General features: G+C 42.7%; 1 protein-coding gene across 1 annotated transcript in view; it reads left to right on the top strand.

Moving 5' to 3' along the window:
• LOC127654070 (ubiquitin carboxyl-terminal hydrolase 43-like) overlaps positions 1–13020 on the top strand; it is a 72902-nt gene extending 59882 nt beyond the window's left edge. The window contains exons 10-13 of the mRNA XM_052141042.1: positions 5995–6322; positions 8286–8444; positions 8912–9073; positions 9199–13020. Coding sequence (XP_051997002.1) covers positions 5995–6322; positions 8286–8444; positions 8912–9073; positions 9199–10238 — 1689 coding nt within the window. The 3' untranslated portion in view covers positions 10239–13020. The remainder of the gene's footprint in view (positions 1–5994; positions 6323–8285; positions 8445–8911; positions 9074–9198) is intronic.
• Positions 13021–13621: the final 601 nt, after the last annotated feature.

Genomic DNA, 13621 nt, shown 5'->3' with positions numbered 1-13621 from the left:
TACCTGACATACAACTGGAAATCCTTCTCGATTTATTTACTTATTTATTTATTCTATAACAAAATAAATATATCCTTATCTAGTAATTACAAATGACTGGGAAAGTCATGAATCATAGTCATGCATATGCAGCATCCGTAGGGCACCAACCCCGGTTGTTAAACACTCGCTGTGTCTGAAACCACCCCCTATCCACTATATAGTGCACTATTTCGATTGTCTGCATTTTTTAGGAGTGTCTGAATTCTGAGTGAACCATTCATTCCTTAATTTTTTCACTCATTATTACCCACAATACATTTTAATTTTGAGTGTACTCCACGATGGTTAATTGCCCACAATCCACCATGGGGAAGACGTACCAGATGGGAGTTTACTGCTTCCTTCACTCCTGCAGTGTTTTAATTCATGCTGAATGTATTAAATCACTTTTTGACAAATCATTACTTGATTAAAATAGCAGCACATAGAGAGGCAAAACATACGGATACATTTTAAAATGTACTCTTTATTTGATCAAATGTGTTTACTCTTTATATTAACACACAGTATATATTAAAAATGACAAACAGAATGAAGATTTATTTTATTATTATATTATTTAATAAGAATAAGTAAGGCCCAATTCTTTTAAAATTAAATATGTGACATTGTTTCTGCAACAGCCCCAGAGCTCCGACATTCTGTGTATACGTTAGAGTCCGAATTCACTCACTCATTTCATTAACTTACTGCTGAGATATAGTGCACTATCTGACATTCACTATATAGGAAATAGTGAATGAGTGAACGATTTCAAACACAGCCATTCTCTTCATCATAAGATCACATCTCTCAGGCGCGTGCCACACGCACCTCGCTGTGCACGTGCAGAAATGCTGTCTGTTCGCGCTCCAGTTGTTGATCACGCAAATGGCAGAGCAAAAGACATTTATTTACACTTAACTTTTTATATAGGATTTATACAGTTAATTCGCCTGAAGTAGCTGCAATAGTTTCCAGTACCCCCGCGAGGGCGTTGGGTAAATGCGTAAATACAGCTCATGACATACGGGACGTGGGACAAAGCACACTGATATATTGCTGCACTGATTTTAAAATGTACACTTAAAAACATCTAGGTTACTGTTGTAACCCCCGTTCCCTGATGGAGGGAACAAGACGTTGTGTTGGTGAAGTGGCAAACAGAATTTGCATGTCCCTCCCCCGGACATACAGGTTTGAAAAGAGGGAATCGTGCATCTGTATAGTCAGGTTTTGCACTAAGGAGCCGAGAATAAGGTGTGGCCTTTACAGTGGTTGGTACGGCGTTGTGGCAAGAGGGACACAACGTCTCGTTCCCTCCATCAGGGAACGGGGGTTACAGCAGTAACCTAGACGTTCCCCTTCTGTCACTCACATGTTGCAACGTGCCAAGCATGGGAGGCCTTTTCTCACTCTATGTTTACCATAGGGCTGTTAGAAGCAGCTCGGGCCATCTAAAGCTTTAACACAAATCGGGGAAGGTGTTCTTTTCCGACTCCTATTCTTTCAGGGGGGGAAAGACCCTGTGGAGACTACATCTTGCCCAGGCTGCGGAGGTCACGTGTGGCAAATTTGTCACATGGGCTAATGAGCCACACATGGAAGTGGCGCAGTGGTAGGTTCTACCTGGTGAGGGAGGAGCTCTACAAACCCAGCGACCGGGGGCATAGGGAGCTGTCCATGGGAGACGCAGGTCCGCTAACAGGGGGAACATTCCGCAGAAAATACAACACAGGGCAATCGTGATACTATACCTGTGGAGCACATATTCCAGTACTAAGTAATTAGTACCCATAGTGGGTCTGGTCGGTAATTCCTCCACTGGATTTGCGAGCCAGAGGGCTATGGAGGAAAGACATCCAGCGAGCGCGAACTCTTGTGGACTCACCTGGGGATAAAAGCGCACAGGTTCAGCCTCAGGAGAGGGGAAAAGGCACTATGTGCAAGAGTCAGCTGTCCCGTATTCCCGTGTTCTACATGTTCGGACCCGAAGAAACACAAGCCAGGACTGACTCAACCCTGGGAGGTAATTGATCTCAAAAAGGTATTGGGTGTTGCCCAGCCCGTTGCTCTGCCCATGTCTTCTAGAGAGACCATTGGCCGGTGCCCACAAGAATGCCACACTCCTCATAGAGCGTGCTCGAACCCGCAAGGGGTCGGGCTCGGCCTGGGTCTAATAGGCCAGTGCAAGGCCATTGATGACCTCATGGACAAACCACAAGCGTCCCTTTCCGCTGCCCACCACAGCAAACAAAGAGCTGCTCGGAATCATCTAGAGCTCTGTGTGCGGTCCAAAATAGGTGTGCAAAGCACACACCGGACATGGCAACGAGAAGGCTGGGTCTGCTTCCTCCTGGGGCAGTCGCTTACAGGTTCACTGTCTGGCCCTGAAGGGGGTCCACAGGAACCTTGGGCACGTAGTCCAGTCTGGGTCTTAGGATGATGTGAGTGTCTGCCGGACTGGGCTCCAGGCAAGTGTTGCTGGCAGAGGGACCTTCTTGATGGAAGTGAGCGGAATCAGGAGGGCCATCTTCAGAGGAGGACACACAGCTCGACTGAGTCTAGCGGCTCGAAGGGGGTTCTCCTGAGGGCCCACAGGGAGCGTGGAGATGAGGGGAACAGGCATGGCCTGGGAGGATTTAGCCTCCGGGCACCTCTTAAGGGACATGATGACCAGGTCGTGCTCCCCCAAGGGCTTAGCATCCACTTCACCGCTGGAGGCCAGTATAGTGGCTACAACAACTTCAAGGTGGAGGGGGACAGCCACCCCTCCAACCTTGTGTGCAGAAATGAGAGCAATGAACTAACTGCGCATTTCTGTGAGTCTTCTGATCGGGAAGAGCACCAATTGCGAACCGACGGCACTTTAGTGCATGGGGGTGCCTGGTAGAGGGAGCTCTGGCTTGGTCTATGACAGCAGGTGGTAGAACACCTATAGATCTTCCGCGTCCCATCCAAGGGCCAGACGTGGAAATTCCAAAGGTCTGGGCACGGATGCCAGGGTGTGCCCCATCCCTGAGAAAGGAGGTCCTTCCTCAGAGGAATGCGGCAGGTAGGTGCTGTCGAAAGGTATGTAAGGTCCGAGAACCAAGTCCGAGTGAGCCAGTAGGTTTCCATTATGAGTACCTGTTCTTTGTCCTCCCTGACCTTGCACAGCACCTGTGCAAGTAGGCTCACTGGGGGAAATGTGTATTTGCGCAGCCCCCGGGTCCAGCTGTGTGACAGCTCGTTGTCCCTAGGGGAGCCTCCGACAGGGAGTACCAGAGTGGGCACTGGGAGTTTGTCACCTGGGGGTGGAGCCTCCACTCTCTGCTGAGCATGGCCTGTCGTGACATCCGCTGTCATGTTGAGGCTGCCCGGGATATGAGTGGCGCACAGCGACTCCAGAGGAGGAGATGGCGGGCGAGTTGTGACATTTGACGAGAGCGCATGCCGCCTTGCCGGTTTATGTATGCTACCATTGTGGTATGGAGCAAGACGTGCTTGCCCTGAATCAGTGGGAGAAACCTGCGGAGGGCAAAAAATACAGCCAGCAACTCTAGGCAGTTGATGTGCCAATGCAGTCGTGGTCCTGTCCAGGAACCGGTGGCTGCATGCCCATTGCATACGGCGCCCCAACCCAGTTTGGAGGCATCGGTGGTGACCACGACACATCTGGACACCTGCTGTAGGGGGACTCCTGTCCACAAAAAATATCTGTCCAAGGGCTGAATAAGTTAATGCAGAGAGGGGTGAAAATCACAAGTTATGTGCCGTGGTGTCATGTCAATCTCGGGACTCAAGTCTGAAGCCAGTGCTGAAGCGGTCTCATATGCATCAACCCGAGTGGTGTGGCCGCAGAGGATGCCATATGCCCCAGGAACCTCTGGAACTGCCGCAGTGGAGCCACTGTGCCTTGTCTGAACAAATTTAGGCAGTTCAGCACCAGCTGTGTGCGCTCGCTTGTGAGGCGCGCTGTCATTTAGACTGTGTCAAACTCCATTCCGAGAAAAGAGACGCTCTGAGCCGGCAAGAGCTTGCTCTTTTCCTAGTTGACCTGAAGCCCTAGGCGGCTGAGGTGCTTGAGCACCTGGTCCCTGTGGGCATACAGTGACTCTCGAGAGTGAGCTATAATCAGCCAGTCGTCGAGGTAATTGAGTACACGGATGCCCACTCCCCTTAGCGGGCAAGGGCTGCCTCTGGGACCTTTGTGAAGGCACGTGGGGACAGGGACGAGCCAAAGGGGAGGACCTGCTACTAGTTCGTCGGGCCGTCGGATGCGAGCCATAGGATGGGTCTGTGTTGAGGCAAGATTGAGGCGTGAAAGTGCACGTCCTTCAGGTCTACCACTGCAAATCAATCTCGATGCACATTAGAATAAGTTTCTGGATGAGCTTCTTGAATGGGAGTCTGTGTAAGGTCCAGTTCAGAACTCGCCGGTCCACGATTGGCCGCAACCCACCGCGTTTCTTGGGTACAATGAAGTGAGGGCTGTAGAACCCTTCTTCATCTTGGCTGGAAAATGAATGAGGAGGTCCTATGGAGGTGTCCACTAGACATGTCAGACCCAGCCCGGACGGATTCTGCAGTTGAAGCCATGGAGGCGAATAGACCGCGTCCTTGGTGCCATGACTGTAGGTGTTTGGCATCAGACCGCCATGAGAATGCCGTGTGTGGACACCGGTTAGGTGAATCAAGGAGTGAGGAAGCTGCGCTTTTGGGTACCACAGCCCAGTCGGGGTGTGGCAAAAGGCTTCCCTGCCGGCCCTCCACTGGGGGATGGAGTGGTCTAGAGGCCAGCTCCGTAGTGGCAATCTCGCTCCCTTAGTCGATCGTCTCAGGAATGCTTGGGAGCCTTTTGGGTCCCTGAAGGGGTCCCAAACGCTCTTCGCTCTTCGTTGTATCGGCAATATTCTTATCCAGCTTGGGGGGTCCGAAGGAGACATCAGACTGGGCGTGGGGCGAGCTGGTCTCACATCTGACCCGGACGGGGGCAAATGAGCGTGCTGGGGTGGTTGGTTTATGGAGATTCGGCGATACCGTGCCAGCTGTAATCCCCAGATCGCATTCACCGCCATCCGCGGCAGCCTCAATCCCATAGGAAGAAGGGGGCCGGCTGATGTGGCTTTCCCCCAGATGAAGGAAAGCCGTGATTACAACGTTGCCATGGTCATGATCTCCCAATGAGAACATGAACCATTCATAAATGCTGCCTTAGTGTGATTGCAGCCCAGACACATGAGGCAGCGCCCTTGACCATCAGAAGTGGAGAGATATCTGCCGCATCCAGGAACTACACAAAGGCGGAAAGGTGTCTTTATCAAGGCACATCTTTAAAAAGACTTTCAACCCCAATGTGTTACTCTTTTAGAGAAAATAATCTTTTAGAGGGTTTTTACTCTTTTAGAAGCGCTGTTGAAGCGCCCAGGGTCATAGACTGCACTGGCATGCAGAGAAGAGAAAGCCGCTGGTAACGTGCCATAAGATCCAACAGCAAAAGCTCTGTAGAGGTGCTTAGTGGAACAATAGTGGAACGGTAGCTTGCTGAACACACAAATCTGACTAAACAGGTGCATGATTCCCTCATTTTATACTTGTATAAAAGACATGCAAATTCTGTTTCGCCAATTCTCATTGGCCTTTTCTCAAAGCTCAGAGGCAGCTGAGTTTCTCAAGAGAGACCCCTAGTGTCACTTCACCGACACAACATTGAGTGAGTGACAGAAGTGGAACTGATGTTATAAGAGCCCACTTACATTATCACCCTGAAAATGACCATCTCATTACACAGAAGAGCCAGCATTAGCATTAGAGCCAAAACTTACTTCAGCGTGCTGCCTTAAGTTGGAGCTGTGATTTTAATCTTGAAATATCCGCTTGTCTTGGTGTTAATGAAGGCATTGCATGACGAAACTATTCTTTTTTTCACAGTGCGGAGCAAAGAAAGTGTTTCACTTTTAAGAGTTTGATGTGTTTTGTGTTTCTTCTCAGCTAGCACCAGATGATGCTTGGAAGTGCCCCCACTGTAAGCAGATGCAGCAGGGCATGGTGAAGATGAGCTTATGGACCCTGCCTGACATCCTGATTCTGCATTTAAAACGTTTTAGACAGGTGGGCAAACGGAGGAACAAGCTCTCTACCCTCATCCGCTTTCCTGTTAGTGGTCTGGATATGACTCCCCATGTTGTGAAACGCAGTCAGAGCATGAAGAATCTGGCCCCGTGCCCCACCACATGGAAACATGGAGATACTGACTTCCTTTACGATCTGTATGCAGTCTGTAATCACCACGGAGGCATGCATGGAGGCCATTACACAGGTGCGTGTGATGGTGCTTGTGATATTAAAAAGCATGACTTTTAGCTGACATGATGTGACTGCATTGTCCTGCAAAGTGGCTTGCTTTACTCCATCTAAAACTATTTTAAACAGCATTTTATAATTCTATAAAAATAATTTAGCATGCATTTAATATGATTGATCATATGATTCATATTGATTTACATGGAATATCTGTAGTTTTAAAAATTAATTTGCGACACCACAGGACTGCAAAATTGCATAAAATTGATTAACATGCACAGTTTTCATTCCTGTGTTGACAATTTTGCTAATGAAAGAGGATGTTTTAACAGAAAATATAAAATAGCCAAGTCAAGTGATATTTATTTGTATTCACATTTCATACCACATCGTTTTAAAGCAGCTTTACAGAAAAATTACAAAACATTATGCTATTAAAATCTTCATTGTGATGTTATAATTAATAATGAGATTAAAAAGCATGCCTTAAAAATTATAGTCTTTAGGCCCCCAGTGAGAAAGCCAAAGGCGACTGTGGCAAGGAACACAAAGCTCTATAAGATGTTAGTTAATGGAGAAAAATAACGTTGGGAGAAACCTGGCTCTCCAACTAAACAGCAAGTATAATGCCAATATTAGTTATATATGTGTAGTATAAATCTTGTTTTAAGTAAACTGAGTAGATGTTGGTGGACAATGTTTAAAACTAAAGGATTTAGTTGGTATTCATTTGTCATCTATGTATTCTGTTATAAGAGAGTGTAGTCCATCTTTTGACCAAGATTATGCTGGTGGAGGTCAGTGAGGTGTGCCTTGCAGTCCAGCTGGAATCTTGGCAGTTCATTTCAGTGGAGTCCATTCTAAGTCTGAGGTGCGGGCATTGGACAGTGAAGTATCCCAGGTTTTACTGTTAGAGTTGGTAGATGTTCATCCTCTGTGAAGTCCATTGTGGAAGACTGAAGTGATGTAGTCAGTGGTCATCGAAGCACACCTCGCTGTCTGTTTGGCACAGGCTACAATAAGTCATCACTCATCGACACATAGCAGTGGGAGTAGGACATCAAACCGGACTAAAGATGGATCTGGCAGGCTCTGATATGTATCCTGAGGTTGAGCCAGGGAAACATGAGAAGTGCTTCCGGTTCTAGCAGAACTGACTAATTCAGTATAACTATGAGTTGAGGGACAAATCAGGGTATCTGCCTGCTGAAAAGATGAGTCTTTAGTCTAGACTTAAACTGAGAGAGTGTGTCTGAGTATATATATTCGGAAGGCTATTCCATAATTTAGGAGCCAAATACGAAAAGGATCTACCTCCTTTTGTGGATTTTGATATTATAGGTAGCTAGAATATCACATTTTTAAATAGCCAATAGTTTTTAGTTTACATCACAGCTGTGAACCATTATTTGCTAGTCAAATGCAGGTGTTATGGGACAGGGATGCTCACATTTTAGAGAGCATTTTGTTGGACAAGAATCTGCTGTGTAATGCAAGATGAGCCGTCAATATTTTTGGTCTCTTTTCCCAGAAGAGAAAGACTGTACATTTGTATTCAAATATAGGTCTAAGGAGTACACTAGCTTTAAATAGCTTCAAACCTAATATACATGAACTATTTTTTGTTTTTTTTAAATGGAAATCTAAAACTACACACTTTCTATTCACATTCACATAAATTGTACCTAAAATCTTGATGTTGAGAAAAAAAAGTTAATGTCAATGTTATTTATCAACTATCCATATAATAGCAAAAGCAGAATACAAACAACAACAACAACACATTTTTGCTTTTTATTTTGGCCAATGTTACCTATAAAGTAATTAATCTACCAAGCACTAATAATGTTGTCAAACCCATATACTGTAAGTAAATGAACAGATAAAGACAACAATAAATCAATAAACTGTTATTACATACTAAACAATAACACACCACTGAGGTTACAGCATGTCTGTATGTTTCTGTGAAACAACAGCTTATTGTAGGAATTCAGTGGATGGCCAGTGGTACAGTTATGATGACAGCAGTGTGGAGCTGGTGCCTGAGGAGGAACTGTGCACACGAGGGGCATATATCTTGTTCTACCAGAGAAGAAATGTCATCCCACCCTGGTCCGCCAACAGCTCCATCATAGGTAAGTGAATGAGGATTTTTAGCCACAATTCACGGTCATGGAAAACCTGAAAATATTGGGGAATTATTGCAGGACTGGAAATGTCATGTAAAAGTCATGGACATTTTTGTAGTCAGTCTAGATTTTTCTAGTTCTATAATAAAATATTTAATTAGCTAGAAATTGCTCTTTATGAGTGCAGTGTCTACTATAGGACATTATAATTTTTTTGAAGTTCAGTGATCATAAGCAGGGACACATTTAACAGTTTCAGGGCAAAAAAGATTTGAACATTGGGGCAAAGAATGCCCTTGTAATGAATTAATTATTTGTATCTAGTTACAGTTGATATTAATGTTGATGTTAATTAATTTGACAGGTAACAGCTTATCTAATTGTTTAGATTTATAATTTAGTGCCAGTTTATACATTTTATGTCATATGATTACCTAAGATAAATATGGTCACTAATCATTCTTTACATGCAGGTTCCACCAGCTCCTCAATGTCGGACCACTGGCTCATCCGTTTGAATGGTGACAGTAAAAGGGGAAGTATGGTATCACGGTCTTCCACAACATGCCCTTCTTACATCCCAGACTCACCAGAGTCTCCTGTCTTCCAAAACGAACCCGTAATGGAGGAGAGAGGTGAGTTTACCCATCAAACTTGTTTTGCTTATTGTAAACAGGAAAAGTATATAGGAAAAGTTCATAATAGCATTTCACTTTTTTTGTGTATTTCAACCTTGTAATTAATATTGTCTAAATGTCAGTGTCTTTAGGTGGGTTTGAAAGTAGACCTTTTGTGCGAGGCATACAGGGACGTAGCGTTAGCATGAGAACCCCCACCAAGACCAGAGTGATGCCACTGCGATGGTCCTTTGGAAACAAAGACCGCCACAAACCCGCCCCAGCTCCTGTCCCTGCTCAAGCAGAGCTGGTTGAGTATTTAGAGTCTGGCAGGAGGCCAAAATGCACTAAAGACCCTATTGTTGCCCTAATGACTCGACCCTCAAATAAAGAAGACAATACGAAAAAACCCACTGCCAGATCTTCAAGTCACAGCAGTCTCAGACATCCAGACAAAATACAACAGGGTCAAGAAAGGAACAGCTCAGAGAAGGCAACAGGTCAACTACCCAACAGCAACAGCAGACCAAAAGAAGATGGTACTTTGACAAGAAGGAGAAACAGGAAATCAAAACAGGATCATACACAGTCCAGAAAGAGCTCCAGTGCTGGAATCCAATCCAGCTCTAGTACTCAAAGTGGATGGGACACTATGCAAAGAGATAGTAAAGGAGATCCAGGCGAGGAGGAAGACCAGCCAGAGGACAAACAGGGAAAGGGATTTGAGACAAAGCGCCATGATAGTGTCTTTTCCTTTCTCAAAGGCGGTTTCATGAGGAAAGACCCACTTCGGAGGTCTCGGGACATCGAGCCTTTAAAAAAGGTTGAAGCAGGGATGAAGAGCCCATCTGGACTTTCTCTCTCCAACGGGGCCCATGGTAGAACTTCAGAAGATAAATCCAACAGCATTAACCAAAGTCGTAGCAGACACGGTGGTGAACTTGCGAACGGCAAGGTGAGCCGCGGTTCAACAGACATAAAACGCTCACAAAGTTCTTCCAATATTCCAAGCAAGGCTGATTTAAGCTTGAGAAGAACGGCATCTCTGCACAGAAACTGCACATCAGCGGCCCAGCCACAAAGCTCGTACGGGGACAGGGGCTCTCAGAACACGCTGCAACGCCCACACTACAGCACAGCCTCGCTGGGCAGGAAGAAGACAGTGCCTGAATCAAGCTTCTGAGACTTCAGTACATTACACCCAAATAATGAAACAGGGTAGCATAGTGACAAATCTTAAAATCAAAGAAGTGCAAAAGGATTATGGTAAAAATGTGACATGAAAGCTTTGAAAGGGTTGCCAAACGTGGCACAAAAAAGTTGCACAAACTGATGGATGATATTTTTGCTCACTTCTTAAAACAAAATCATCTTTAAAGTTATTGTTTCTGCTTACATGAAGTGCCTCTTAACCAGAGCAATTGTTCAGATTGTTTATTTTTGATTGTGTTTTGGCAATGGAAGGATGAGTATTGACACATCACTTGCTTTTTGAAATCTAAGATGGTAAGAGGAAGATAAATATTTACAATTTGCCTCATAAATTTTATTTTCTTGTGCCACAATTTAGAATTATTACGTGTTATACATGAAGGGAATTGCTATATATTACTTTCTGTATCACCTCTTGTGAATGTACAGATTGGCTGCTAAACTCTCACAGGTTTTCATGACGTTTAACAAAGACGTCAGCTCTTGCACTTTCAGTGAATGTCTTGCACCACAGTCCACACCCTTGGAACCATCTACTTTGTGTTTTAAAAAGTTTGACAGAGTTTAGAGCTTACCTTTACAAAAGCAAACAAATATCAATTCAGTATAAGGATTAAGATATTTGCAAATAATTTAAAGACAAAAGTAACTGATAAAAATGGCCAAAACACATCTGGGAATTTCAAAGCATTTAATCTGCTGTTGCAACTTTCCTTCAGTTAGAAATTAGCAATTGAGGTAATATAATTATGGTGCAACACCAGTTAAGGTAATATTTGACAAAATTATCTTAAGACACTGAAAACTATAATGTGCTTTAGGGGTGATTTTGATATATGTCGCTTATACGTTTTAGAACCATAGTATTAGATTGCCACTTCTGAAAAACTATAATTACTAAACCCCTAACTGATAAATTACCAATAGTTTAATACCTTACCTAACCACCAAGACCATGTGAAAGTGCAGTAACAAGAACTTGTTGATGTTAAGGGATAGTTCACATAATTTCATCACCCTCATGATGTTCCAAACCAGTATTACTTTTTTGTTGTTGTTTTTTCTGTGGAACGCTAAAGTGGAGGCATAATGCTAGCCCAGTTACCATTCACTTTCATTGCATGGAAAAAAGATGTAATGAAATTTAATGGTGTCTAAAGCTAACATTTCGCCAAACATCTCCTTTTGAGTTCCGTGGATAAAAGAAAGGTTTAGAACATAATGTGGGTGAGTAAATGATGACAGAGTTTTCATTTTTGGGTGAAATATCCCTTTAATCCAGCTCATCTGATAATTACTGTTCAAATAATGTGGAGTTCAAGTATTAGCGATGACTCATGATTGAGGAAAAACCAGTTTACTGGTTTGTGTAACCAGTAAATTGACTTATATGATCGGACATAATTGCTTAGAAATCCTGTGTAGTCACATTATGGTGGTTTGCATCGTCTCCCTCCATTGAATGTTTGGACTAATTGGATGGACTTTAAATGGACTAATTGGATCCGTATGTCCATTATTTTGATCAACTTGACAATAATAACAAGCATTCCCATGTGTCACATGTAGAAGCCTTTAAATAGCAAATCTGCAAATCTCATCCACTTGCTAAATATTAAAATGAACATGCATTACTCATTACAAATTGAAATTGCTTGACTTTGCTTAATGACTTTGATCTAACTTTTCCTGAAGGTTAATTCCTACTGTTTTGTCCTGCAGTTTTGAGGAAAATATAAATCAAGCCCAGCAAATAATATCAACAGGTTTCTTGTTTTAAAATAGTCTGAAAAAATCTCACCAACCCTTAAATGTCCTCTAACTGTAATTTATTAAATATTAGTATATTGCACATATGCACTAGCTCCTCAAATGCAGATATGCTATTTGCTTTCCTTTTTGCAATCTATATTTCTTGAAAATGGTGCGGGAAAGTTGGAATTGCACTTGTAGAACACTGCTAAATGATTGTGGGAAATTTACAGATACACTGTGTCTGTATCACTCAGTTTACAGAAGTTAATTTTGTAGGTTTAAATAAGAAAAGATATGAAGTAATTTCTTGTTTGTTTGTGTTTGTTTGTTTGTTTGTTTCTGTTCAAACACTTTGTCCCTAGATCTGCCTAGATGTCAAAATGCATAAAGAAGAAATAAATCCTTTATATTTATATTATCAAGGTTTCCAAAAGCTGTAAGATTCACTGTTCTTACGTTCATTGCATAAATCGTTCGAAACATTAAAAAAAAATGAAAATAAATTGTTTTCAGATGGTTTAGACATTTTTTCATTGAAATGCTATTTCTTATTATCATTCCTGTTATTCTGTTGTGTTAGTCAAAGGGTTAGGAAAAGAGAAGCAATTATACTGCATTCAACAGGATTTGTCTAGACACAACGTTCTGTTCTCCAAGAGCATATCTCTCCTCCCCCCTCCCATGCTTTTCACAGTGATTGAAATATCTGCTCTTGTACTGGAAAGACAAAGAATGAAGGATTCTTACCCTACTTTGAATTTGTTTTTTTTAGATGTTTTATATGCAATTTTTTTTAAAGGTCTTTACTGTATACAAAAACAAGATCAATTAATTATCTAGTAACAGTGTATGTAGGGATAGATTATATGTACAATTCAGATTATCTTTGAATTATTGCACAATAGTGCATTCTGCTGTTAAGATGACTACACAGGTTTGTGTATCTGCAATAATAATAAACTGATTTATTTTTGTATCATTGCTGAAATTAAAAAGACATTGGTATACTCAAGTTGTTTTTTGTTTGTTGTTGTTTTTGTTTTTTCAAAAGTTCCATTCTTAGGTTGAAGTGCATCTATTCACTAACAAAAATGTACCCCTGTTCACAGTTTTATGCTATAGTCTGCTTATTTGATGCCCTTTAAAAATTATGAATGACTCTTGACTAATTTAGGATTTGTCTTGATTGTCGTTTTAAAAGCTAGAGTGTTTATTTGTGAGCTGATTGAGAGACAGCTTCAGTCGCTGCATGCTCTTTCACACTTTCAAATGACTGGGAAAGTTTTCATTTCCTGAGGGATTTTCACACAGCATGTAAAGAGCAGCTGGATCTGTCTCTCATCAGCATGCACTACAGAATAGCTTCAGTTCTCAGTCTAAAGGTGTCAACGTTTCATTATCTATAGCTGTGTCAAGTATAGGCTGAATTCAATTTTTGGAAAGTTATACACAGGAGCTTGATTTTATTGATCTCATTTTGCACTTTATATAGTATGATTCCTTCAGAATAATTTTGATATTGAGAGGCAGAAAGACAGTCTCACTACTCACATTAAAATGTTGGACATTTTGTCTACCCACAGGAGAACACAAATGTTC

Source organism: Xyrauchen texanus, chromosome 13 (assembly GCF_025860055.1).
Source record: "Xyrauchen texanus isolate HMW12.3.18 chromosome 13, RBS_HiC_50CHRs, whole genome shotgun sequence".
NCBI lineage: Eukaryota > Metazoa > Chordata > Actinopteri > Cypriniformes > Catostomidae > Xyrauchen > Xyrauchen texanus.
Note: the sequence above shows the minus strand (reverse complement) of the source record. Positions and strands in the feature narration are given on the sequence as shown.